Here is a 27,981-nt window from a genome sequence, read left to right on the forward strand (position 1 = left end):
AAAAAAACTCTAGGCATCCCAAATTTTCAGAGTGTTTTATGGTTATATTTATTGAAAAATCACTTCACCATTAAAAATATAAAGTGGCTTGGTTGGTCAAAGCAAAATTTGCGTTGCCATCAGCAGCACTAATTGCAGGTTAGATATTTTATCGACTTCTTCGATTACTTTTTGATTTTTCACCACACCCGAGACGAAGCACTGAGAATCTGAGATTATTTGGATTCATGTTCTGTTGTGACTACTTAGGCTAGTTTGTTTTTAGGTGATGTGCAACAAAATAGATACAAATGATGGATATGGAATTAGAAAATATAGTGGCCAATACGGTCTACCTTAAAGCACGAGAAGGTGAGCATCAGCTTATGCAGTTAGAGTGAGTTAACTTGTTCAGTACCGTAAGTGTGCTAACTTTTAGAGATTAATTGATTGAATCTTTATCCTCGGACTGGGAAAGTTTATTGCAGTGGTCACACAAATTACCCATAAGTACCCATAAGCCTCATAAGTTGTGTCGAATTAGCCATAAGCCCCATAAGTCGCGTCGATACCCATAAGCACCATAAAGTCGCGTCAAATCACTCATAAGCCCTGTAAGTCGCGTCGAATTACCCATAAGAAGAGCAGTCCTTAGAATTCGTTGCTCAAGCACACACCCCGAGAGTCGAACCAGCGCCGTTTGGTCTTGAAGCTTCTTCATTCTAGAAGTCACACTCTAACCAACTGGGCTATCGGGACAGACATGCTTTATACTGCTAAAGCTTTGTCTTATACGGTAGGGTAGGGTAACTCGCTGATCGCAGTTTCCGAAAACATTTTTCCGCAGTTTCCGCTAACCTTTACCCTAACCCTAACTATAGAGCAATCTATGCTCTAACCCTAACCCTCGCTGATTGCAGTTTCCGCAAACATTTTTCCACAGTTTCCGCTAACCTTTACCCTAACTATAGAGCAATCTATGCTCTAACCCTAACCTTCGCTGATCGCAGTTTCCGCAAACATTTTTCAGCAGTTTTGCTAACCGCAGTTTCGGCTAACCTTAACTCTAATCATCGAGTAATCTATGCTCTGCTCTAACCCTCGCTGATCGCAGTTTCCGCAAATATTTTTCCGCAGTTCCGCGGTTTCCGCTAACCCTAGCCCTCGAGTTTGTTTGCGGAAACTCCGATCAGCGACTTCGGCTTTGTGCTATTAAACTACGATCAGCGACTTCGGCTTTTTTTTATTTTTTCTCTCGATCTTTTCAGGGTACGAACTGAGGGTCCGAACTGTTCAGGGTACGAACTAGGTTGCACCCGGTTAGAGTTAGGGTAAAGGTTAGCGGAAACTGCGGTTAGCGGAAACTACGGAAAAATGTTTGCGGAAACTGCGATCAGCGATTGTTAGGGTTAGAGCATAGATTAGTCTATGCTTAGAGTTAGGGTTAGCGGAAACTGCGATCAGCGACTTCGGCTTTGTGCTATCTTTCTCTCAATCTTTTCAGGGGGAAATTTTAAAATGTTTGTGGAAACTGCGATCAGCGACTTCCGCTTTTTTTAATTTTTTTCTCTCGATCTTTTTAGGGTACGAACTGAGGGTACGAACTGTTCAGGGTACGAACTAGGTTGCATCCATTGAACCTTAACTGGAAAGTTTTTGAATAATTTTGACTGATGAAAAAATGCCCTTATTCAGGGCTGCGATTTTTTCTTTGGCAGTGGCTATTTGACCGGCTCCGGTCTTTAAATCTGAAACACTATTTGACCGGTCATGACGTCACTACATAAGATAGAGAATTTTTCCTTTGGCATCTCTTTAGTCTCGCTTAGTACGTTAATGGTTATGCACGTACCCGCATGCAAACACAGTTGGGAGCAAAACATGCAAGTTACCAAGAAACACAACAAAGATAAAGCAAAAAATAAACTGCAGATAAAAGAAAACGGAACAATACCACAATAATACAAAACAACGGCGTAATGTTACAGGCCTACAGCATTTAAGGTGCGCCGGGATGGCAAACAAGCCTCTTCGTACAACATCGCAACAAACTACATGCAATCACGTAAAGTAACACAAGAACGAATTAATTAATAACAGTGAAAAGGAAAGAATATTAGTAACAACACAAACATTAATGCCAAGGCATGTTTGCTGCTAGATTTTGATTTTGCTGCCTCTGTATGGCTTTAGACAGGAGATTTCGAATGCTTTGCGACGTTAGGCTACTAAACGCTATTAGCTGAAAGTTTACCTGAATGATAAGTTTCAAAGTGACGTGGCCACGTGGCAATGCTTCTCTTGATAGCTCCTTCGAACAGATCCCGTACTTCACTCGCTGTTTGCTGAACCTTAACCGCTTCTCGGTAAGACCAACCGAAGCTTTTGCCATCCGTGTTGTCGGAGGATTTTTTCGTTTTTTAGTCATTATAGGATACCGTACTGACTAACTGAAGACTATCCTATCTGTAGTTGGGCAAAGCTATGCTGTTCTTACATCTTACAACTTGCCTATTACCTTACCTTGTCCACTCCCAGTGACTACCTACTATTCTTCTAGAAGCGAACTCTTATATATAGCAACCTTTCTTATCTGTGTTTCTGATTCTGAACATCTGGTCGGAAGGGTCTGCTACTATTCGGTGAGTCCGATTTGGTGAGTCCAATTCGGTTAGTCCGATTCGGTGAGTTCCTAACCTGTAACCCCTAACCCTAACCTCTAACCCCTAACCCTAAAACGGCAATGATAATTAGGCTACGGTACCCGATAATTTAAAAAAAAAAATTGAAAATATCACCGAATAGGGATCGGACTCACCGAATCGGACTCACCGAATCAGACTCACCGAATCAGACTCACCGAATCAGACTCACCGAATCAGACTCACCGAATCGGACTCACCGAAACGGGCCATTCCGGGTCGGAAAGGGTGCAACCTAGTTCGTACCTTGAACCATTCGTACAGTCAGTTCGTACCCTGAAAAGGTCGAGAAAATTTTTTTTAAAAAAGCCAAAGTCGCTGATTGGAGTTTTCCCAAACAATTTGAAACAAACTCAAGGGTTAGGGTTAGCGGAAACTGCGGTTAGCGGAAACTGCGGTTAGCGGAAACTGCGGTTAGCGGAAACTGCAAAACTGCGGAAAAATGTTTGCGGAAACTGCGATCAGCGAGGGTTAGGGTTAGAGCATAGATTACTCTATGGTTAGAGTTAGGGTAAGCGGAAACTGCGGTTAGCAAAAACTGCGGAAAAATGTTTGCGGAAACTGCAATCAGCGAGGGCTAGAGCATAGATTACCATATGGTTAGGGTAAAGGTTAGCGGAAACTGCGGAAAAATGTTTGCGGAAACTGCGATCAGTTAGGGTTAGAGCATAGATTACTCTATGGTTAGTGTTAGGGTAAGGGTTAACGAAAACTGCGGAAAAAGTTTTGTGGAAACTTCGATCAGCGAGGGTTAGGGTTAGAGCATAGATTACTCTATGGTTAGAGTTATCGGAAACTGCGGAAAAATGTTTGCAAACTGCGATCAGCGGACTTCGGTTTTGAGCTATTTTTTCTCTCGATCTTTTTAAGGGGAAAATTTTAAAATGATTGCGGAAACTGCTATCAGCGAGGCTTTATTGTGTTCTTCTGCGATTATTTTGTCCTGTATCAATCACCTGCTTTAAGTTATATAACGGAAAGGAAATCTTACATTTGTTTTCGTCATCATGCACTGGCTACATAAATTCATCATTGTTAAATCTTTCAAAGGATGGCATCTCGCCTGGTGCGAGACAAATTTCCTGCAGATGTTCACTGTCCAGACTTCCCAGCCAGCATACTTGTTTATACATGTCATGCAGACGTAGCTTAGGTTATTTCATCTATAAAAGAAACTCGTTGTGTCGAATAGCATGAAACGTGTGTTGCGAAATGTTTGATGCCAAGCGTTGGAACTTCGATCAAAGCATTCTCCCACAGTGTTCAAAATGGCGGCGCTGACGCCTTGGGAGTTTCTCGTGTGAAGCGTCGCTTTTAGACCTTGCTTTGAAGTACCTGGCGCAAGAAAGTTTACATAAGTCAGCACTTTTATGCCCCCCCCCCGATTGTTCCTCGACCTGACGACGTTTAGTCCTCTCTCAGTTTTTTTTATTTTCCTTTTTTTTCCGTAAGGCACGGCGTTTGTCGAATAGTGATGGCGCGTGTCGAGTGACCTTGTCACCGAAAAAGGCAAAAATCGCAGCCCTGCCCTTATTACTAGGTCAAAAAGTTTGCATAATTGCTTTGACATTTAACAGCAAAGTGTAGAAAATTAGCTGAGCAAACAAATGCGTGTGGTCAAAACAAAACAAGCAATTGTAATCTTATGTGTTGTAAGACATCACATTGCAAAGATCTGATTTCCGCAACCAATAAACTTTTAACCAATAAAAAAATGTTTGGAGTTGGTGTATAAGTCTCCGCCCTGGTCGTAAATGCCATGACATGTATATACGTTAAAGATTGGAATTGACTAGCCTAAGGCATACAGGGTGAAATGTTTAAACAGCATTCGACCATGCAAAAGCTGTTTATGCCTTTACCCAGGCGTCTAAGCTCTTTAATTTTTTCGGCGACCAAGCATGGCCTACCAGAGCTTTTCCCTGCCGCCCAAATTCTCATGGTGTAACCTATTTCAGTCCTCGAAATTAGCGGCGGCACGTGATAATTGCCTTGGTAAATGCTGCCGCAAATGTCATAATGGCTATTCTGCTACAGCAATAAAAATGCCGTTGCAAAATGAGCACTTAATTAGGACAAAAATTGTTCAAAATTTCTTCCTGTGTTATTTACTTGCAGCGGGAGTTTAATCAGCAGAAACATCGCACCAAAACTCTACGCCTATGATTGACATTTTCTAGGTGCACGCTAGAATGCACTAAAAATTCTTTTCTTGCAACAATTGTTCGTGCTATGCAATGACGTCAGGGTTAGAAATGTTTAAGAATTCAACTTATTTCGTCCCCAGAACGTTTTGTCCCCCGATTTTGGTAACGAAATAGGTTGCATCCAAATTCTTACACCAGGCAACCAAAATAAAAAAATCGTTAAAATTTTGTGTTTTCAAAAATCCGTTAATTATTATGATGTCCTGTGTTCAGTCAACCTGCACTAAGGCAATCAGCACTTGCAATTACTTTTAAACTGCTGTCAAATATGATAATGCATATTTTTGTACCTGTCATCAATTAATAAAAACATGAAAAAATGTGATCAATGGTATCATACTTATTTGTTAATTGTGCTTATCTCTTCATAGTCTGATTCAAGTTTCTTCTATGTAGGTAGGATATAAATTGAGTTCACCAATTGTTTGTTGCACTGATAGCTGTATAGTTTTGCTATCCTGTACAGCGTATTTGACAGTTGTGCCATTTCATATTTGCTTTTACGACAAACAGTTCAGAAAAATAAATTACCACAGTGTTTGCGATTTTGTGGCATTATCAACAACAATAGACAGTCTTCAAAATTAGCATATTTTTACTTCGGCAAAAACGTTGCCGAGGCCAAACGGCAAAAGTTGAAATTGCCTCGGCAATTGCTGTGAACTTTATTACGAAAAGATTTTATCAAAACATGTAAAAAGAGAAGCGAAAAATATACCGGTAGGCCTACTAGAGTAGTCTATCACGACCGCACTGTTTGATTTGTTGTGATGTAATAATACCAAAAGTAGCGATAAAGCGAGCAACACGATTACGCACGCTGTTACAGCAATTCACGTTAAATAACTCATTGGGGGAAGTAAGTTAATTTTGGGTTGATTCAACGTTCGAGTCAGCACAAATCGATTTAATTTTTCCGGCGAGATATATTGTGTAACAACAATGCCCAATAAGAAATTTACGTTTGTTTTACTTTAATTCGACATCTAGCGACGTTGAATTATCATAAAATAACGTTAATTGCTCAACCAGGTACCTGTAACAAATTAATAGCTCCCTGCGAGAAGATTGCCTCGATTTACGTATGCACTAGCATAATTTTGGCACAACTGCGAGCAACACAAAGTCTGTTTGATAAAGAACTAGCTGTCAGAATCGGAAACATCAGATGCTGTATCGGAGGATGAGGTTGTCGCGTCATCAGACACATCAAGAGGCTCATCGCTTGGCTGTAAATCCACACTGACTTCGCCGTTTGCAATGGAGCGTCCACGTTTTGCGGCTTTCGTGCTTTGATACCCATACCCATCCACACACCTCTTTCGCAGAGATCAATCAGGGTGTTGACTAAGGAACAAATCTATGGCTGTGGCATAATGACTGGGAGGAATGTCTAACCCTAACCTTACAACCGCTCGTGTGGCCTAGGCATTTTTATTGCCAACGCTAATGCGCCATTCATGCATCTGCGTCGGCAATCACCTCGGCAATTGCCGAGGCTAATTTCAAAGACTGAATAGATAGTTTTGATAAAAATATACATAAATGTCAGTGATTTTGTAGTATGGCACGTGTGAATTGTGATGCACTTTAAGTGTGCTGTTAATTAAATACGGTGCTAATCATTTGTGTTTAATGATAGCACTTATGTCTGTGTAACTGCTATAGTGCAGTTTTTAATTTTTTTTTTATATATTTTATGTTTCATCCCAAAGTGTCTTCAGGTAACTACTGCATGGCTTGGTTGAAACTGCTTCTTGCCATGTCTTGCAAACTCAATAACCTCATTTATCCTCAGCATTTATTCATTGGTATTTTGTGAGCACACTCACTATTGATGCATACGAATTTGGTTAATGTCATACAAAAGGCATTTTTCTTCCTTAACAGTTATTTTAACAGTGTGTGACTGTAAACGTTGGGTTTTATTTAAAATTTATGTAAGCAGAAGCATTTGCCTACTGGTTTCTAACCACATTGGAATCGATGTAACAGATTAATGTATTGAGCAATTATTTTGATTTTAACTCGGTCTATTTCTACACAATAGTATTTCTTAATCCACTGCAGCTTATATCTTGTGTCCTTGAGTAGAAACTTTTTTTACTTCAGTCTAAAAATAAACTTGCCACTTATATTTATAATAGATGCGGTGGTTTGAATTTCATTCATCTAAAACATTTTCTGCTCGAACGATTGGTTGTGATTTGAGGCTTATAATTCTTGTTTAGTTAAATCAATGATGTTTGTGCTACACACATTTAACCACATTTGTTTATGCTTACTATCAAAGGCATTAGTTAACGTATGAGGTTTTAAAAATCCTCAAAACTTCATAAAATAGATACTTTAATGTTGAAGATTTTTCTCGGTACACAACTTAATGCCACGATTCAAATGACGCCTTTCCTAAGCCGCATTGGTCGCAACATCTGAATGACACATTACAGGAAGCAAGACCTGCATGACCAAAACCTTGAATGTTGCGTTACATGACGCAAGACTGGCTTATTTCTGATGCAAGACTGGCTTATTTCTAACTAAAATTAATTGTTTTTTTTGTTAATGCAGTAGCAATTTCATTTGCTATGGTAGCAAATTTAATTTTCATGTGTTACATACACAAACAAAAATGTAAAAAAAAATTTTGCACTTAATGAAATAAAGATGGAGATGCCACTAATTTATTTGTTGCTTTTTGAACCTAATGGACACGTCTGCAGAGAAATTTTAGTAATCAGTAACGTCTGGCAAACTCGATCTTGTTCTTCCCAGCTTCAGGAACAGCACAGGAGGTCAGTTGCACTATTTTGTTATCGAAGACTGGTCCTTTTCACTTGGTTGGTACACAACATAAAAACTCATCACAGATAAACATTAAGACGTATGTGCAGTTTGGCCAGGGACTTGGTTTTCTTGATTTAAAAGTTTTGAAAAACAAATTATTAAAAGTATATAGACTACAGTTCCTGCAGTATAGTCATGGTCTCAAAGATGAAATACTTTGCATTCAACTCGCCAGTAGGTCTATCGCAATGCATGCCTATTGCCTACACCAGTAGGTGGTTTGCCTGGGTCGACAGTAGCTTAGTTTTGCTTTTATTCCAAAACTTCACTAGACTAATAAACAACAAAAATATCTTCAAACAGACAAAAAAAACAAAAAATTTCTTTATCAGCCACACATTTTTAACTGTTTTGTTCCCTCACAGAAAAATTCTTGGCTATTATTTCTGATATCAGAACAAAATTTATGTCTTCCTTGATCTTGATGTAAACAAAAATAATTAATTTCACTTCTAAAATTTATAAGCTATTGTCTAGGATAGTTGTATGTTACGTAAACTTTGCCATGTGATTAAGTGATAATTGGTTAATGCAAACCTCAAGGCAATCTACTCGGCTTGTATTGATACTGTAGTCTCAAAGTGCTCAGTTATCACAGATTGAACTATTAAAAAAAAAACTTTAGTAAGAAATAAGCAAGTCTCGCATCATTCATGCATTGCGGCATTCAGGTCTTGTGTCATTCGTGTTCTCATCATTGGGATCGCAGCATAAAGTCTTGTATCTGATTTTTCTCCATTTAAATTATTGCTATACAGAATAAAAAAACTTCTAAGTTAATGCTGCCAGTAAATCTATAGGGTAGCAATTAAAGCATGCGCAATATAGAGTTCAAATGGTCTTTTCTAATTAAGTTTATGTTTTTTGAAGTCATTTTTAAGAAACATTGTACCGGTATATAATTGTTTTTTCTTAAAATTTTTGCAGCTTCTGATGTTTTTATTTGCGTAACATTTGTTTATATTTGCACGAATTTGTTTTGCACTTCATCAGTTATATGCACAAACCGTCACAACAAGCATTTATAAGTTCATTTTTTCAGAGAATCAAAATTTTATGTTTGATAGGAAAGCCTTTACTACATGTAGTCAAATACAGGGTGCGGACAAAGTCCTTGGACTGCTTGAAGTGTAATATATTTCTGTAAATAGTGAATAAAATCGCAAAATATTTTAACAGTGTATTGCCAAGATATTAACTAACAATCATACAAAGTTTTATTCAATATGTCCCCCTCTGGCCTGAAAAACATGCTCAAGTCTACTTCTGAAACTCCCTACCGCTTTATGTAAGGTTTCTTGGGGTATTTAACTCCATGCTTTTTTGAGAGAGCACTTGAACGCCTCAACTGGGTCATGGGATGAAGCACAGGCATCTGCCTCCAAAATGGACCAAACAGAAAAGTCCATTGGATTTAGGTCTGTTGATGAGGGTGGCCAAACTTCCTTACTCCAGAAATGAGGAAAAAGGTTCTGGCACCATTCCTGGGTTTTCTTGGACGTGTGGGATGGCGCACCGTCTTGAAGTGTGGAATGGCTTCCTTTTGAAGTGTTTCTTAGCCTCTGCAAGGGCAGGAGTCAAAATTGTCTCAATGTACGAATTGGTGTTAACTTTAGCGCTTTGTGGAACAAATATGAGGGGAGACTTCCCGGTTTTGGAGACAGCGGCCCACACCATGACAGAAGACGGTTTTTGGCACCTGAAAACTTTTTTCATGTAGTCAGGAATGTCTGCAGAAGACTCAGCAAGGATAGATCATTTTGTCGGTTACACACTGCTTCGACATTGAACAAGTTTTTATCTGAGAAAATGATCTCTTCCATGTCCGTACCTGACTTCGTTTTGTTCAGAAGAATTTTAGCTCGAGCCAGTCTCTTTTCTTTTTGGAGGTCTGTGAGGTGTTTGCATTTTGATGGGGGACAACTTCAGATCGGTTTTAACAATCTTCCTGATTGTTTTTTCATTCACATCCATTTCGCGGGCCATTTTCCTCATCGATTGTTAATGTCATGTATTCTTGGGAATAAGTATGCTAAATTTGGCTTTCCCATTTAAAACAAAGTGCTAAAGCTGCACTGTATTTGGTTTATTTTTTTGATTAAACGACATTAAATTACAATTTGTGATTTTGTGTTAGTGAAATATATAGGCTACAATAAATGATTTTGTATCACTGCAATATAATCAATTTGGTTTTTTTCAATTAAACCTTGTCTGCTCGTTTTTTGGTACTTTTGGAATGAACTCTTCAGTTTTTCTTTTATTGTTTTGCTTGGAGTAAGTGTATGGTTTTATTAGTGTTTATTTTCATAAAAAGTGTTATTCTTTTAACAGACTCAGTTCAATACCTTTCTTCTTAAACAGCATTTTTGCAACAAACTTGAGTTACCTGACATGGATTGTATTATTAATAATTTTAGTATTATCTTCACACTCTATTAACTTTGCTTGGCATCATTCATACTGATATTTATAATGAAATGAAAAGTGTATGACAATCCTCAATTGAAAAGTATGACATCAACATCAATTGTATTTTTTTACAATGTAGTCCCTGCCTTTTGGCAAACGGGACAAACTACAGAAGCGAGTGGCGTTTTTTCACAGCTACCTCACCGTCACCTGTGACTTATAAAATCTATACTGTCTAAATTAATTTTATTAAACTGTTGACTGGCATTCCTTCCTAATTGCACGATTTAATGATCTAATATTAAATGGCTGGTTATTGTCTGGTTTGCCATCAACAAGCCATTCTAGCAGACCCTGAAAAGCTAAACAGGTTTATTGTGTTCCATTGACCCCGTATAAATCCTTTTTAATCTTCAGTTATCAACTGAAATTCAAGCAAAAATCAAAATGGAATTGTATGGCTTGTTAATGGCAAACCAGACCATAACCAGCCATTTAATATTAGATCAATAAATCATGCAATTAGGAAGGAAGGGTCTGCTACTATTCGGTGAGTCCGATTCAGGGAGTTCCTAACCCCTAACCCTAAAACGGCAATGATAATTAGGCTACGGTACCTGATAATTTTAAAAAATTCAAAAATCACTGAATAGGGAATCGGACTCACCGAATTGGACTTACCGAATTGGGCTCACCGAAACGGGCCATTCCGAGCTTTTTATATAGTGGATTAGTGGGCCTACAGTAGTCTTAAAAAATACATTTCAATCAACTTGAAAACCTGTTTCAAATAAAAATCAATTTCTTTGCATTTTTAAGATTAAATAATACTTGAACAGTTCAATGGTTGTTTATCCATGGTGTTACATTTCTGAATGTAGAGATGTTTTAGTGTGTACTACTGTACGCTGCCATAGATGTGAATTTTATTAATAAAAATATTTGATTGTATGATGTCATTGATTTTTGTTATAGTTTGTGTGACTAAAATTTTAAATTCTTTATTTAAAATATATACGGTAGCAACTATCACACTTAATTATGTTTAGGTGGTGGTGGAAAACGAAAAGGAAAAAGCAAAAAATGGCGAGAGATGCTGAAATTTCCACACATTAGTCAAACGGAACAACTGCGCAATTCAATTAGTAAGCTTTATGTATAAGTGTAGGCTATTTAGTTGCTACTGGAGAAACCATTCTTTTCCCCAGTTTAAACTTAAGGGGAATTAGTCGTCAAATTTATCACTGTTTTTAGCGGAATGGCCCGTTTCAGTGAGTCCGATTCGGTGAGTTCGATCCCTTAACGGGGGATTTTTTTAATTTTTTTTAAAATTATTGGGTACCGTAGCCTAATTACCATTGCCGTTTTAGGGTTAGGGGTTAGAGGTTAGGAACTCACCGAATCGGACTCACCGAATCGGACTCACCGAATAGTAGCAGACCCTGTTTTTAGATGCTTTGCTATCCTTTGTTGCAGTGATGCAATCACTTAGCCTTGTCTTGTATTGGATGTTAGCTCATGCTTTGATGGTAAAAAATAAATCAATATTTTCTTTCAGAAAAAGATTACACTTTTATATGTGAAGAACAACCGATCGGACAAAGACTATTTGCAGATTTTTGTGAAACAAAATCTGAGCTGTCCATGTGCAGACACTGTTTACAACAGATGGTAAGCAACTTGTTCACAAAAAACTCTCATTGAAGTAAACCCAAATAGCGAAATGTGTCATTTTTACGTTGATTCAACGTTTGTTTGCAGACGTCAATGACACTTTTTACGTTAATTCATTGTCTGCAGACGTTGGATCAATGTAAAAATAACTGATTTTGCTGTATGTGAAATTAATGCTACAGTTTTTGTAAGACCTCTGTTGTTGAAGGTATTCAGTGCAAATATTTTTTTGTAAACAAAGCACCCTTCCCTTGACTTATAATTTTAACATTTGTTCAAATCAGTAAGTCTTCTCAGCCAGCAAATCCATCACAGTTTACATTGATTTAACGTCTGCAGACAATAAATTTATGTAAAAAATGTAATTGATTTGCTGAGTGAGACCTGTGATACCCTACCCTAACTAGCAATGCCCAGAGTCAAATTGTGAACTTTGAAAATAAGTTTTTGAAAGATTGTATTAGTTAAGGAGCAGTGAAACCATTATGCAATAAATAATTGATCAATAACAGTTAGTTTTCTTAGTTTGTTTCAAGCTTTTGTGTTTTTTTTTGCTAGTAATTCATTGACCCCACTGGACTTAGGTTTATTTTACTGTAGTTTTTTCTTCAACAATTGTTATTAATTGTAGGCCAATAAAGTGGATTTACAAAGTGAATTAAGGCACAATGAAAATAAAGTGCAAAACAGATTATTTTTTGAACCAGTTTGTAAATAGAGGTGCTGAGTGTCAAATAGAGTATAATCTCTTTCATAAGTTGTGTTTTTTCATTTCCATCAGAAGAGTTTCCGACTAGACTTTGCAGCCAGTTTATTGTCTTTACTTTAATGTTGTTGTACATGCAACTTTATACTCATTTTTTGCTTCTTAGTGATTGCACAAGGTTGCCTGATCTTGCAGTTCAAAAAAATCTGAGAGTACCTAGTTGCAGCTGAGAGCAGTCACCTGAGTGTCAGCGTTGTTTGGCCACTCGCTTTCACATCATCAGGCAAGATTATGTTTAGTCAGTGTCATCAGATGACTTCTCTGTGCTTGAAGTAGAAAATGAAATGATTCAAAATTTGTTGATTTGAACCACAACATGCACCCAAACAGCACATCAACCATTGTTTGCATTAACTGAAAGGAAATATGCGTTGACATTTGTAGAGGTTGAATCAATGTAAAAAAACACGGTTGGTTTGCTGTCTGCGAAGTGCAGGTCACAATTCTAAGGAAAGTTGTAGATATGACATATACCAAAGCTGAAGTGTTATTTATTTTTCAAACTACGGAAGGTGGCAGTTTGTTTTGATGAGTTGAACTATTCATTTTTTTCTCTACTCATTTTGTTGTGTATTACCACGATATTTATGTTATTTGTAACACAACAGAACAGTGGCCTATGTGAAGTGTTGGATCATAGATTTGAGTGCAGCCAGTATTGATTTAAAAGAATCGACTGCCATTTCATGTTTTTTACAAGTTTTTTTTTTGTGTTAGTAGGTGCTAGGGCGTGCTAGCATGCATATCAAATGCTTTTGATGTAACTTTAAGACTGGTTATTTCTAGATAAACCCTTTTTATACTGAAACCAAACCATGGCTATCCGGAGATGTGTCCTGATTTGTCACATTTTGCAGAATTGTCCGAATATTGCAATCTGACTGAAATTTTCTAAAATTTGGATTTTTTTTATTTTTTATTGACTCGTAATGATGCAATAGTTTTTGTTGCCTTATAGAAGCTGTAAAAAGTAACAAAACGTGAGTTAGAAAACGTTCAATCAGACTGTTAGCAAGTAACTAATATCTGACTGAATTTCCTCAATCGAGTTGTCTTCGTTTTTCCAATCTGTGTGACGTTAAAACCCATTGTGTCACCCGCGGAAGACAATAAAAAAACAAGTCAAATGATTTTAATAAAATTTTATTCAGACATGTTTTAAAAGTTTGCAAAAATCTGCGGAATATAACAAATCAGGCGGCATTCCTGGGTAGTCATAAACGAATTTTATTTTTTGATACCTATTAATGGAATGACAGCACTTTTTTTCCTATTGAGAAACTTTGTAATGAAAGTGTATGAAAATTTACAGAGAGACTATGAGGAAACTTTGTCAGAAGATAGAAGGCAAGTTGCTCAAACCGTTTATGACAAATATTTGAAAGACCAGGTAAGTGGAGCAGGATCGTAGCTGTGGAGAAATTTTGCAATTTTATTTTTGTTTAAGCTTTGGTAGAGAGTTTGCTTTGTTTTATTTCGTTATTTTTGTTCGTTTTTTGAAAACTTGCAATTTTCAAAGTCAATGACTTAGAATGGCAACGTCTAGCGTTTTTGTTGTGTCTATAATAACTAATCAGTTAATTTTTACTAACTTAATATCTGTATGCGTTGAATCAATGCAAAAAGGGCTGATTTGCTAACTGGAATATTTGTGCATCTGTCGCTTTGGTCAAGATCTGTCAATTGCCATGTTGTGAATATACGCCAGAATGCTAGAGTTCATAAAATTTTCTGATGAAGTAAGCACCTTTTTCACAAAGTTACTTCATGCGTTTCAAGTTTGTTGCATAGAAATCTTTGAGACACTGTGCTGAGTGTGCAAGTATTTAGAATATGCTTTTGCTTCTTTCAGCTCAAAATACATTTGTCCAATAGAGCACGAATTTAATAAATAGAACTGGCTTTTTCTATAAGTTTTTCTGTGGACTGCAGCGATATATTTGATATGGCGTATGTATACAAATACTCATGCTTATAAATAGATCTATTTAACTCCATTGTGACTTGGTTGGCATGTCAATTGTGGCATCTCATTTAGTTGTAACTTTTTTAACACTGCTTGTAGGTTGAAACTGACGACTTGCACGAAATCCACATAGTGCTGCGTTGCTTTTTTGCAAAGCCGTTCTGTTTTATTTTCTAGCCATCAAATCGTTGCTTACATTTATGGAACGTCTGCAGATGTAGAAAAGGACTAATTTGCTTGCTGGTTAAGTTTTTTTTCATTTTATTGTAAAAATGACGGATTTTGCTCCTGATTTTGCTGTCTGGTGTTGCAGCGTCAGTCTGTTTATGAAAGTTTCTGCACTATTTCCTTTAAGAATCGCTTCACTGCTTCCAAAGTCTTTGCTTTGTGTAAGCAAACTTCCAACCAGCAAATTTTTCCTTTTTACGTTGATTCAATGTCTGCTATCTGTTGACACAGTTGTTGGCTGGCATACTTTTGTGTTGATTACACTCACTTTGATCTTGATGTCACAGACTGAACGACTCCCTTCTACTGTAACCGCCGAAATGATCGATGCAATAGAAGAAAGGTTAAAAGCTCCGCCTGAATGCGATCAGGAAGAAGAACTCAGTCAAGATCTATTTTCAGAAATCTCACTGTAATTGTTTCTAACAATATTGAAATAAAACTGTCAAGTTAAATATAACGTATTGGAGTTCAATGTACATATTTTTTACTTCCTCATACAAATGTGTAAGCTTGATAAAACACCCTGAAACTTGTTGACATCATGAGCATTCCATTATGACATTGATCTAATCAAAAAATGTATTTGTTTCAGAGCAATTACTAACTACCTCAGTGGTGCCCCTTTCCAAGAATTTTTGGATAGTATGTACTTTTCCCGCTTTCTACAGTGGAAATTTTTAGAAAGGTGAGTGACTGACACCGTGTTAATATTGTATTTTATGACTTATCATCCAGCCAAGAGATTGAAAAGTTTTCTGCAGTTTACTGTGTTTAACGAAGCTCGTTATTCTGTTTTCCCTTTCAGGCAGCCAGTTACCAAAAACACGTTTAGACAATACAGAGTGCTTGGGAAAGGGGGATTCGGTGAAGTATGCGCCTGCCAAGTAAGGAGCAGTGGCAAAATGTATGCTTGCAAGCGTCTAGAAAAGAAAAGGATTAAAAAGCGAAAAGGAGAAGCAATGGCGCTAAACGAAAAGCAAATCTTAGAATCAGTCAATAGCCGTTTTGTGGTAAGCAATTTTAGTTTGATTTGCTGCGTATCGCACGGCTTGCAACACCCCCAGACAGTAAAATCCGTCATTTTTACATTGTCAAAATGCCAGATTTTTAAGAATGGCACGACTAATGCAATTGCTCGGTTGCAAAGCTAAGTTTTCTGAATGAAGCGTTTGAGATGTTAATCTTTTGTCCGAGTTCAAATTCAGTGGCGCACAGATTACACTTGTCTTTATACTTGCCAAAATGTATGTCTGATTGCGATAAGATCTTTCTGGTGGTGGTGTGTATAAAGATTGACATAAGGTTATAGCGTGGCATTGAAATTTGTTGATAACAATTCGTTCGGTGCGCTGAATGTTGGTCAAGGGCCACTGTAAAGCTTTGAAGAATCGAAATTCTTTCACCATGACGGAGCTGACTTTAGTCCACTTCAAAGGTCTAGAGTGGTTCTCATGACTGTATGACGACTTGCCGGAGACCACACTAGTGTGGGTTAAGCTTTTTGCGTCACCGAGTTCAAACGGCAGAAAACATTTCTGTGTTGGTTATGTCCCAGACAGCTATCAAGACCAGTCCGAGGATGAAGATTCAAAACCAAACCAACTTTTGGTACCAAGGTGTCTCGTTCGTGTTTACGAATGAAGCGAATTACCACGTTGAAGGTTTCTATGGTTCAAAGCTCCAGCAAATGTTCCTTAAATTTGTTTCTGTTTGCCAAGTGGTTCATTTCGCATTGTCCATTGCGATCGAATCACTCTGCCTATCATGGCACGTATGCATCAACTCATGCTATGCATCATAATAGAGTGAAGTGTGTACGACACGGCTTTCATTGTGTGTGAGACAGGACATGTAGCTCAAGTCACCTAAGTTTGTGTGGATGGATCAACGTGGGCCGAAATGTGTCTAACTGTACTTTAACCGGCAAAGAAAATTGTCGACGTTTTTATTTTTTATGTACGCAGCCGAGGACTTGTTAGCAGGGCACGCGTCGCATCCCAACAAAGAGTCGAGCACAAAAAGTCTTAGTGACGTACCATATTGTTCGGTTCTTCTTAGCAGAATACTTTGTGTGATGTGTTTTCGTTACGCTCTTGTAGAATATTGTGCATGACACGCGTTTTTCAAAGGAATGGCCCCTTTCCAGTCATGGACGAAGCAGTTAGTTAACACAACCCACTTTCCCTTTCCTGTGCAATTGTGCATGACAGGATCATAGCCTGTAGTGGCATAGATCTGCTAGGGCAGATGTGTCTCAGGGATGTGTGTCTGAACGAAGCGTGTCTCAGTGCCCTCGTTTCGTGTGAAACTTGCTGTTCTTTTGACATCGATTTATTTCACCAGTTGCCTGGTTTGGATTATTCGCTATGTGGTTTCCATGCAACTTTCAAAGGATTCTTTTCACTTCGACTTTGAGTAACTTGTGAATAGTGAATGGCTGTGGTTATTGCAATGAGATAGCCCAGACAACAAACCAACCGTTTTTACATTGATTCAACGTCTGCAGACCTTGAATCAATGTAAGAAAACGGTTGGTATGCCGTCTGGGCTCTGGCTAGTTTGTGGGATGCTACTGACACGCACCACTCGTCATGCAGGTCAGTCTTGGTTACGCCTACGAAACTAAGGACGCGCTTAACCTTGTTTTGACCATCATGAACGGAGGGGACTTGAAGTTTCATATCCACAACATGGGGGAACCAGGCGTCGGGATTGAACGTGCAATATTTTACGCTGCTGAAATTACCTGTGGTTTGCATGACTTGCATAAGCTCAGGATTGTATACAGGTCAGTTGCTAAGAGCTTTGTTATTTGTTAGTATCTGCCCCATTTGAAACAAATTCAATTTTAAACGTCAACATACTTTGACGTTTAATATAATGGAAGCTGACAACTTGGATCCCAAAGTATGCAGTTACTTTAGCGATTAGATGTTAATATTGCGCTTCCTCTAGATCAGGGGTGGACAAACTTTTTAATTCGAGGGCCAAACTGTTTTAAAATTTGACAGGCATGTAAAAGACAAAGAGTGTTTTTCTTATATCCAGTTAGCTGAACACCAATAATTGAGCAAGTGGCAATAACAAGCCTATTAGCATGTGGCACTGACTCCCTAATTCCACCTAAGCACAACTTTTTAGGTTCGGAATTGACACAGTTGGCATAACTTTTAACGTTTATTGAGCACATTTACGTTTTTCAGAGACTTGAAGCCAGAAAATATCCTTCTTGATGACCATGGTAAGTATTGCATTCTTACATTTAATAACAATGATATAAAAGAAAAACTATTCTGACATTGAAAGTCCAGGCATAACTGGTAGTGGTTGATGGAAGCGGTCGACTGACTCATTTAAAAAGCACATTGCTTGTATCAACAGTGCCATTGCACCAGCTTCAATTTCAGAAAAAGAAAACGCATTCTACTCCCATTATAACAAATTCAAGTGAAGGAGCATTTTGGTTCCTCCGAGTGAGTAGCCAAGAACTTTCAGATTTCCATGTAATTATTTCACAAGCCATTACCTTCTAGGTCACATTCGTATATCTGATCTTGGATTAGCAATGAAGATACCACCTGGCGAGAAGATTCGGGGTCGCGTTGGAACGGTCGGTTACATGGGTGAGTACCTAGACAGCAAATCAACTGTTTTTTTACATTGATTCAACGTCTGCAGACGTTGAATCAATGTAAAAAACAGTTGATTTGTTGTCTGGGTAAAGGGCATTGGCAAGAGTTATTCATTCCCTTGGTTACACCATGATTAATATGAGAAGTCCTGTTATCTTATACAATTCAATACATTGAACGGTGATTCAAAAAACACTTTGTCAATATTTTGCAGACAGCAAATCAGTTTTTTTTTCATCGGTTTAACGGCCATAGACGGACACTTCAGGTTCATACGCAATCCTCACAGTTAGCAAAGTCGCTTTTTTGTCACCGGCAACGTTGAAACGGTGTAAAGTTGGCGGCTTTGCAAGCTGGGCAATGGATTATTGTGATATTGTGTCTTCTACCACACTACGACCAAAGCTTGATTAATGTGAAAATGGTTAACTTCCAGCGCCGGAAGTTGTAAGAAACGAAAAATACGAACTCAGTCCCGATTGGTGGGGCCTGGGATGCATCATCTATGAAATGGTGACTGGCCAAGCTCCGTTCAGAAAAAGAAAAGAAAAAGTGAAACGGGAAGAGGTAGACAGAAGGGTGAAAGAAGACACTGAAGTGTACAGTTCAAAATTTCCCGAAGACGCAAGGTCCATTTGTTCCTTGGTAAGTTAATGTGTGTCGTCCAGTTTTTTTTTAAACAGCTTTTTCTCGCACGCTCATCGATTGTTATATAAGAATTAGCTTTCTGTTTGAAAAAAAATCACCGCAATGTTCTCAATTTGATATAAAAGTGATTTTGTCAACAAATTTTCCTGCACTTTGTGACGTTTGGTGCTGCTTTCTGTCGTTGCAAAGAATGTTGATACCCTCAAATTATAATGTATAGTGTATATACTTTGTCAGCCAGTGAACCATATCACTGATATCAAGTGTGTTATTGCTGCTTAGCCACAAAAATTGTCATTTTACATTTTTTCACATCGAAACAATGTAAAAATGACAGCTTTAGTTGGCTGGAAAACCGTGTTCTGAAATAGTTTACTTGCAATGATGAAGCTAATTTTCTTGAGATGCTTACATGTCTGCGAGTTGTATGAATTTATGTCTGGTTTGATGTTGTGATGAACTCAGAACTGGGAGTTGTTGTTATTTATCTGCATCAACCATGCACGTTTAAACACTGCTAGATGTTGAAAAAAAGGCAACTACTATTACTGGGATCATGCTTACTATTTCTTGGTCCACCTGTGCTTTCCTAGACAGCAAAATCCGTCTTTTTTATATGGATTCAGTCCTTGATTCACATGATGTTGATTGTTGAATCAGTGCAACCAATGTTCTGGCTTTGCGTCTTATTTTACCATCGTTGCACTTTGAGGTTCACTGCGTTACCTTGACGATATGCAAAAATAGACCGAAAAACATTAATTTTAAGATTATCTCCTCCAATTATCTGCTCAATTACCCCCCATATATTGGTAGGGTCTGCTACTATTCGGTGAGTCCGATTCGGTGAGTTCCTAACCCCTAACCCGAACCTCTAACCCTAAAACGGAAATGATAATTAGGCTACGGTACCCGATAATTTAAAAAAACAAATTGAAAAAATCACCGAATAGGGATCGGACTCACCGAAACGGGCCATTCCGATATTGGTAACCCTAGATTATAGGTTGAGGTTGAAACATAATCATTTTTCAGCTGGGTAGCCACCAAAACTGGCTTCATCAATGTAGCCATTAAACAGAGCAAATGATAAAAAAAGATTAGTAGATCATTTTATTTTAATTTTACTACGCTTCACATCAAATATTTTCTTCAGCTTTTGAAGAAGGACGTGAAAGACCGGCTCGGCTGTAGGAACGTCAGCTCAGCCAGTGACGTGAAAGCCCACCGATTTTTTAAAGACATCAATTTTAGACGATTGGAAACAGGCAACGCCCCGTTTGGCAACCCTCCTTTCACCAAGGTCCCGTTTGAACTAGACGTAAGTATCGGTAAACCTTATTTCAATTAGCCTGATCGTTGTTTGGGCGAGCACCAGCTTATCTGTTGCGCGTTGTGTCAATCTGGATATGGTTTTGGTGCTAGCTTCAGTTTCACGTCGTGAAATTCACGATAATGATTTACGACATGACCGGGCTCTTGTCTGCGTTGAAAGATAATATCATGCATGACTAATTTCGAACTTAGACGGCCATGCGTGATGATATTACGTTGATTTATTGTAGTGAGGTGTTGGATCGACGTAGTTTCTTTGGTATGCAGGTTGCTAAAAAAATTGTGTGATAACAATCACCCAAGCAGAAAATGTCCACTGTACATCAGTTGTACATCTGCAGGCGTTGAATCAATGTAAAAGAAGGATCGAATCTAATACCAAGCAGGTTGCAGATTCTGTGAATGTTTGAAGGTTATGTTGATTGAACGTTTGTTGACGTTATCTTGACTTGACGTGATCAACTTGACGGAGTGGATCAACAGTTGATAGATGCCAAGATTGTGTCCACTTTAGCGTATTCGTTGTCGCAGTATGAGATAATCTGCCAGATAGCTCGGGACCCAGACAACGAAATCCATCATTTTTACATTGCTTTAACACGTATTTTGCTGTCTGGAGAGATTCCCTCACAATGGACGTACGTAAAGTGTGCACCCCTTTCATTCCTTGTCTCTTGTTTGCAACTTGGTGCTGAGGTTTCATCCCAGTAGCATACTGAAGACAAATTATATTCTAGAATGGAAGAGAATGGGTACTCATTTCAGTTTGTTTTTATTTCACTACGAAAACAATACATACCAAGCGTAGTGAAGGTTTAGAAAAAGGCACAAGCGACAAAATGGCGACTTACTGGATGGCTAAACCGCAAAGCTCTAATTGTGATTGGCTGTTCTTAAAAAGGATTGATTTGAATTTATAGTCTTTTCAGTCTTGAATAAGCAATAACTCCAAGAATTTCCACTTATTTCTCTTGTCTTTTAAATAGTAGTTTCTTATTCACTTTGTCTATATCTGTCGGTGGCTGACATTTAGTGAATGTTTTTATTGTATAACATTCTGTTGAAGACAGCTTGGCCAATTTTCTTTTCAATTGTTGCGTCGTTTTTGGAGGCGTTTTCATTTAGTGTGACGCCTCTTTCAGTCTCTGACAGGCAATGTGTAATCATTTTGCGAAATTAATGTTGCGTTGCCTCAGTGTTGTTTGGTTGGCCTGTAATAAACAGCAAAACAACCAGACAGCAAATCAGCGTTTTTTACATTGATTCAACGTCTGCAGACGTAGTTTTGCTTTTGCATTCTGCATCACACAAACGCTTTTTCCTTACATGAAGCCAGTGCAGAATACATCGCGCGCTGCTGTCTATGTCTGCCACTTCAATGATAGATAAAGCTTTGGTAGAGAGTTTGATGTTTTGAACCAGCGTGGTCCAACTATTTTTGACTTACGGGCCACTTTACAAAAACGTGACAACTTGCGGGCCATTTCCAATAAAATGATAGTAAGTGCATAATCGAAATTGCTAAACAATACCAAATAGAAATTTATTGCAAATCTCTATCAGTGAGATGCCTAGGTCGAGGTTTCTCTGATACTATCGTTTCTACATCAATTTCAATGTTATAGTGGTAGCAAGTCGGAGACTATCTTCCAGTGTTTCGTCTATCATTCGATTTTTGTTTTTAGACTTGATTTGCTTCATTCTAGAAAATGGGCTCTCACACATGTATGTGCTTCCAAACATTGAGTGCATTTTAAATGCAAAATTTTTCAGTTTGGGAAATCTATCCTTGCTGATTAATTTTCAGAAGCACTCTGAGGTTTCATTTTTCCTTGACAGCAAGAATTGGTTGCACTGAAGCTCGCAGAGTTCGAGCTGAAGTTCTGGTAGCTATGTTTCCACATTAACATCCATAGGATTGTTATACAAATGGAGGTTTTAATCTGTCAAAATCTTTAAATCTATTCTCAAATTCACAAGATAAATCCTTAATATCTTTCACAAAACGGGAGCATTCCACTTCATAATCATCTACCACAAGTGCATGCAAAGAATCAAAGTGTGACAGATCGTTATTTTTCAAGCATAGGTCCTAGCAAAAATTCGCAGTTTTCGCTGGAAAGCTTCAATGTGTCCAACTAAATGTGAAACAGTTTGCTTTCGCTCCTGCAAATTTAGGTTTAACACATTCAAGTGCATTGTCATGTCTGTAAGGAAAGCAAAATTGCACAGGAAGTTTTTGTCGCATAACTGAGTTTGGTACATTTGTGTTTCGCCCAATTGTTGTGTTTGAAGAAATGATAGTATTTCCTTCCGAAGACCAAATAAATGTTGCAGTACCGGTACTTTTCCAGCACTAAGCCATCTGACATTTGTATAAAGTGGAAAATCACTGAATTCTACGTCCGGAACACTATAGGTACATATCAGCCTTTAAGAAGTCCAGTTGTACTGACGAGACCTAATAGGTTGAAACAGTATAGGCTCTGCTGTCTACAACTTTGAATTAAATTTTTGAGACTTTTTATCCACATGCTATACTTGTTCTAATAGAAATTACTTTCTGTAACATAAATACAAATTAAATCAAAACTGTGAAAGTTCGCGGGCCGCAAAAATTCCATCCGCGGGCCGCATGGGCCTGTAGTTGGACCAGGCTGTTTTGAACCATAGACAAGCAAAACAAAGTAACCTTAGCAGGTTTAACATAATGTATTACATACAAAACAAAATATCTAACTTAATGACTCAAACGTTTTCGACACGTACGTTGTCTAATGTCTATGGTTCAATGATAGAGTAGAAATTCCGCTGTAAGCTTTCTGGCATTCAGCTTTCAGTGACGCAGTATTTCGTTTATGTTTGCACGTAAACGAAACGTGACTATCGAGACGTGATCGTCCTATTACCACCACCTTTCCACACAAACACTTTTTTTCTGCTTCAGCAATACAGCCAGATGTGCGATGACGTCATGTCCGCTTGTCCCAGCTAGTCACGTGACTCCCAACATATCTCTCACTTTCTGCTCATGGTTGCTGAGCTCAGGAAAGTCGCGCTTTTCAACGGAATTTGTTGCTTTTTCCCATAGCGAAGTTTCTTGGTCCGCAGTTGGCTTGATTTGAAAAGCATGAATCGCTGGGCACAGTATAAACGAGCTTTCAAGTAGAACTGTTCCATTTTAACGATCGATTTTCGATTCATGAATTATAAAAGGCTTTCAATTCTTACTGGCCATACTACCCGCTTGAGTGTACGACTCACCAACGCAGAGTTTACTTATTAATTTTGACTTGGCGGTGATGCATTGCAGCCTCATGCGGTCTATGCCAAGGATGTGCTTGATATCGAACAATTTTCCACCGTCAAGGGCGTCACCATAGAAGCAAAAGACAACGACTTTTATGCCAAGTTTTCTACCGGTTCAGTTTCCATACCATGGCAGCAAGAGGTAGGTGGAGATTGGCTCTTCCTCATTCTAGCGTTTGTAATTTTATATTAATCTTTTACCTGCTTCAAAGATATGCGAAACAGCGGTATACAAGGATTTGAACGTTTGGGGTGCTGAGGGAGGCCCAACACCTGACCTCATTCCCTATGATGAGCAGCATAACCCGAACAAAAAGGGATTGTTCAGCCGGCTATTTGGCGGACAGGTATGTAGCGATCGTGAATTAACTGAACCTTGAATTAATCTTACATGCCACGTAATCGTTGCTTTCTCTTAACCGTATTAAACGTTTTATCAGTGAAAAAACTGCTGCTAAGAGCAAGCATATGCATGACACGAATTCTGCCTTAATTTTTGTATTCAATCTTGCTGGGTAAAATCCCTGGAGGTTAATCTTCATTGTGAGCTTAGCCCCGGCTTCATTGTTTGCACGGTTCGGATTATTTTAAGAAGTCTTCGCCCGAATGAGCATGTCATCAAACACTATGACGTCACAGGGGCACGTTTTTCCTTTAGTCTATTGTTATTTTCAGAGTATACTTTATCGGGATTGACGTCATAGGGTATTAAGGAATCTAACTTTATACTGATTTTTTTGTAGAGCCTTTTGACGTTTTTTGCGTATGCATCTACTCTCCAAGTTTCTGTTTTGTCATAGATAGGACTTTTGGCAATCGTTTTCTTCACGAAAATAGCATGTTTAAAGTTCTAACTACTTTAAACGGATGACTGACAATAACTTAATAGGATTGAACAGCATTATTCAAAACAAATACAACCAGTAACAAACTAAAAAGATAATAAATTCAAATGTTTTCGGCAAGAACTCCTTGAATAATGCTATTCAATCCTATCGAGTTATTGCCAATCATCTGTTTATGGTATTGTAAACTTACGATTCTCTCCCAAAGCGAACTACTTTGAGACGATAATATACGAATTAAAGAAATTAAAAGGAGAATGCTCGATTTGTTTTTCGGATACAATGTTGCAAGGAGATAATTAATCAACCGTACAGTATGGCTCAGTCTACTTAGCTCAACTAGGCTGTTTTTACTGGCTTGTTCTGTTTAAGTGGACCCGCTCTTTGAACCTTTTGCTTGTGACCATCACCAAGCAGAAGGAACTCTTGAGCCGCTGAGGCAATCAATTGCCGTCTTGGTTTAATTACTTCCTTTTGTGGAGTGCGCTACTGCAGCCAAGGCCAGTCTTGGTGCAGTGAAAGTAAAACGGCTAGGAATGACAACAGCACTGGCGCTCTACTTTGCCTTTTAATTGACTCGCACTTGTTCTGCATCAGTAGTGGGTGGAATGAAAACAACTTGCACGTTTAATTTCATCGCCATCTTATTGTGCATGAGTTTTCCCAGACAGCAAATCAGCCGTTTTACATTGGTTCTGCGTCTGCAGACGTTGCATCAATGTAATCAACGACCGATTTTCTGCCTGGGTTGGTGTTAAAACACGCCCTGCACACTCCGGTGACGCTTTTTCAATCATCAAAACGTTGCATGCAGGGTTCCATGAATTGCCCACATGCCTTTGTTGTTTTGACAAAACGTAATTTAAAATTAAAGGAAGTCAGAAGACTATGGCGAATTGAACTAAGTTATTTTGTTTGAGATTGCTTACGCAATTTTAAGAAGTTTTATCTGACGCTATTATGAGACCAATTTCTTGAAGAATGCTATGACATGCACTCACAGATTTATTTGCTAGTTAACTTGTTTAGTAATTCAAAGTTTATGTATTTCTATCTTTTTTGCTATTTCTTGAAAGAATATTGTAGTTTTGTGGTGTGAAAATGGTATTGTTTGCCACCATGCATGACTTTTAATTATTAACTTTTTTGGGACCACAGTCCTGTTGCAGCTCTAACAAATGAGGCATCTTGATCGGCCGTGGTGCATACGTTGTTCCTATGCGTTCATCAACCACTTCGGTTATAAGTCGAAGAGCCCGCGGGGTTGGCGGCTACGAGTCGCCGCGTGCGTTGCCATGATTTGCCGATCATCACCTTTCCGCAATTTTACAGAAAACGCAAAGCTCTCTTCACGCTCAACAGAAATCCATAAAACGACAATCGACTTGACCTCTGCAGATGAACTCGCGTCTTCGTGTCATGGTCACAACGCTTGAGTTGGACGTTTTGAGTCGAGCAGTATTTCTGTATTGTGCCATTCTATTTATTGAATAGAAATTTGCATCTTACCACGTGAGAAGTCGTGGGCGTTCACGGATATCCGTTCACAGACGCTTTCACGCGTCAAGAAACACTGAAATCGAAAATTCTATTAAAAAATCTGCTGTCTTCTGCACACAACATTCAATTTAGAAAATATACCGTGCAAATTGAAGAGAACTCAAGCTCACAAGCTTTCTCGTGTATTTTGCTGAGACCATCATGTCGCTCACTATATCAATGGTCACTGTAAGAAAGAAAGCGTCTGCTTCAGACCTGTTGAAGAAGTTGCAAAGAAAAGCAACAATACACAAATTCCATCCTTTCAAAGGCAAATTGTTCAATTGTTTTTTGGTTGCGTCAAAGACAGCCCCGTCTGTCCGTCTCTCGCAAGCTTTGTAGCCTCCTTGTCATGAGGGTTAGCAAGCTGTCTTGCTAGACCGACCTTAGAGGGAATGGAGGCTTTGCCTTTTTGTTGCCTGGTGCGTCAACTCCTTGCGCCACAACCACCTCGACAGCAAAATCTGTCTTTTTCAAATTGCAATAACTTACCTATCGTATGATGTCATAAACCTTTCTGCTGCTGCTGCTGCTGTGGACAATCGTGGTTGATATTCGTTGTTTGTGAGGCAAATAGAAGTTTTGATGCTCCTATGTGATCATTGAAATGTGAATCCCTACCTGCTCGTTCACGTAACTTTGAGTTTATCCAGGAATAACAGGGCTGAAAGCTCGTTGTGTGACTCATCTCAGTCAGACAGCATAATCCGCCATTTTTACATTGATTTAACGTCTGCAGACGTTAAATCGATGGAAAAATGGCGGATTTTGCTGTCTGAGATATTTAATTTCTTTTAATTATTGTTTTCACCTGTTCAAGTTAATTCTTAAACGTTTGGTGGCAGCAGATCGGCAAGCGTCACTTTTCTTAATTTTAGTAACAAAAACAGTTGTTGTTCCTATTGCTAAAAATGTGCTGCTGATTTCAGCCATTTTCGCTGTGAGCGGTTTAAAAAGCGTCAGAAAATGAGCGGTTACATTGCCGCTACCCAACGAGTTTTCCGGCCCTTACGATGGAATTGCATATTTTAACATCGCCAGCATCATAACCTTGGGTTGCCTTTTTCTGGGGTTCCCCATTTGTTTTGTGCTTTTTTTACGTTGCATCTTGCCATGTGACGTGATTTTATCAAATTTCAGTCGCACATTAAGCGATTGTAGCCCCACATTAAGCGATTGTAGCCCCACAAGTTGTATATGATTGTAACATGCAGATTTTCCTCTATTATACTTATAGCTGCTGCAGAGTGCAGAACCTATTACATTTAGTTTGTGCGAAATGGTACAAGACTTCTTGTCACATCAAACCAACACCGTAGCGCAGAAATAGCTCTGTCCAGTTCGGCGGAGTGATGTTTTATTACAGTATATTGTTTCGAAGATAGTTATATTTTCTCCAGTGTTAGTTGATTTGAAGCAACGTCAAGGCCTACCTGCCGATATATTCTGTCGTTTTTTGTCCAATGTTCACGATTGAATCTACACGAAGACAGAATTCTTGTTAACTACAACAAAATTTGATAGTTGTTACCGCTGTGATCTCGTCTTAACAAGCTTACCTGATTCATCTCTTTTTGTTCATCGACTGCGAACAGATGCATTCTTTGCGTCCACACCACAAACTCAAAATTGCGTATCATTTGCAAATCTGTCCCGTCAAACTTTTGTTTGATCACAGCTTTGAATGTGGCAATCCCAGAATGCAAAATCCGTCATTTTTACGCTTACAGACGTTAAATCAACGTAAAAATGACGAATTTAGTGTCTGAAAGCGATGCAAAATCTTTGACACGATTTATTTAACCGTAGAAGTTAATTTTTGTAGCCTGTTTTGACTTTTGCTGTAGTTTTGAATGAGTCCGGATAAAGAAAATCAGTATTGTGGTCGA

At 38.4% G+C, this 27,981-nt stretch overlaps 1 protein-coding gene across 2 annotated transcripts; it reads left to right on the forward strand.

The window, feature by feature from the left end:
- Positions 1-229: 229 nt before the first annotated feature.
- LOC145781570 (G protein-coupled receptor kinase 6-like) lies at positions 230-27,981 on the forward strand. 2 transcript variants are annotated; one of them, XM_082593241.1, is made up of 15 exons: positions 230-351; positions 11,197-11,292; positions 11,706-11,818; positions 13,900-13,977; positions 15,069-15,193; positions 15,377-15,469; positions 15,590-15,794; positions 17,382-17,572; positions 17,988-18,025; positions 18,318-18,407; positions 18,853-19,061; positions 20,221-20,385; positions 23,713-23,850; positions 23,921-24,055; positions 25,712-27,981. In XM_082593241.1, exons 1-15 carry the CDS (start codon positions 291-293, stop codon positions 25,733-25,735), a joined length of 1,761 nt encoding a protein of 586 aa, XP_082449367.1. In that variant the 5' UTR covers positions 230-290; the 3' UTR covers positions 25,736-27,981. The 2 variants fall into 2 exon arrangements, with proteins under 2 accessions (XP_082449367.1, XP_082449366.1); XM_082593240.1 differs by having other exon boundaries at positions 25,886-27,981.

This window comes from Aplidium turbinatum, chromosome 13, assembly GCF_918807975.1.
Source record: "Aplidium turbinatum chromosome 13, kaAplTurb1.1, whole genome shotgun sequence".
NCBI lineage: Eukaryota > Metazoa > Chordata > Ascidiacea > Aplousobranchia > Polyclinidae > Aplidium > Aplidium turbinatum.

Coding starts and splice junctions, on each gene's coding strand:
- LOC145781570 (XM_082593240.1), top strand. CDS start 291: ATGATGGATATGGAATTAGAAAATATAGTGGCCAATACGGTCTACCTT. Junction 11,819..13,899: donor GACACTGTTTACAACAGATG/GTAAGCAACTTG, acceptor GAAAATTTACAG/AGAGACTATGAGGAAACTTT. Junction 15,795..17,381: donor CAGTCAATAGCCGTTTTGTG/GTAAGCAATTTT, acceptor CTCGTCATGCAG/GTCAGTCTTGGTTACGCCTA.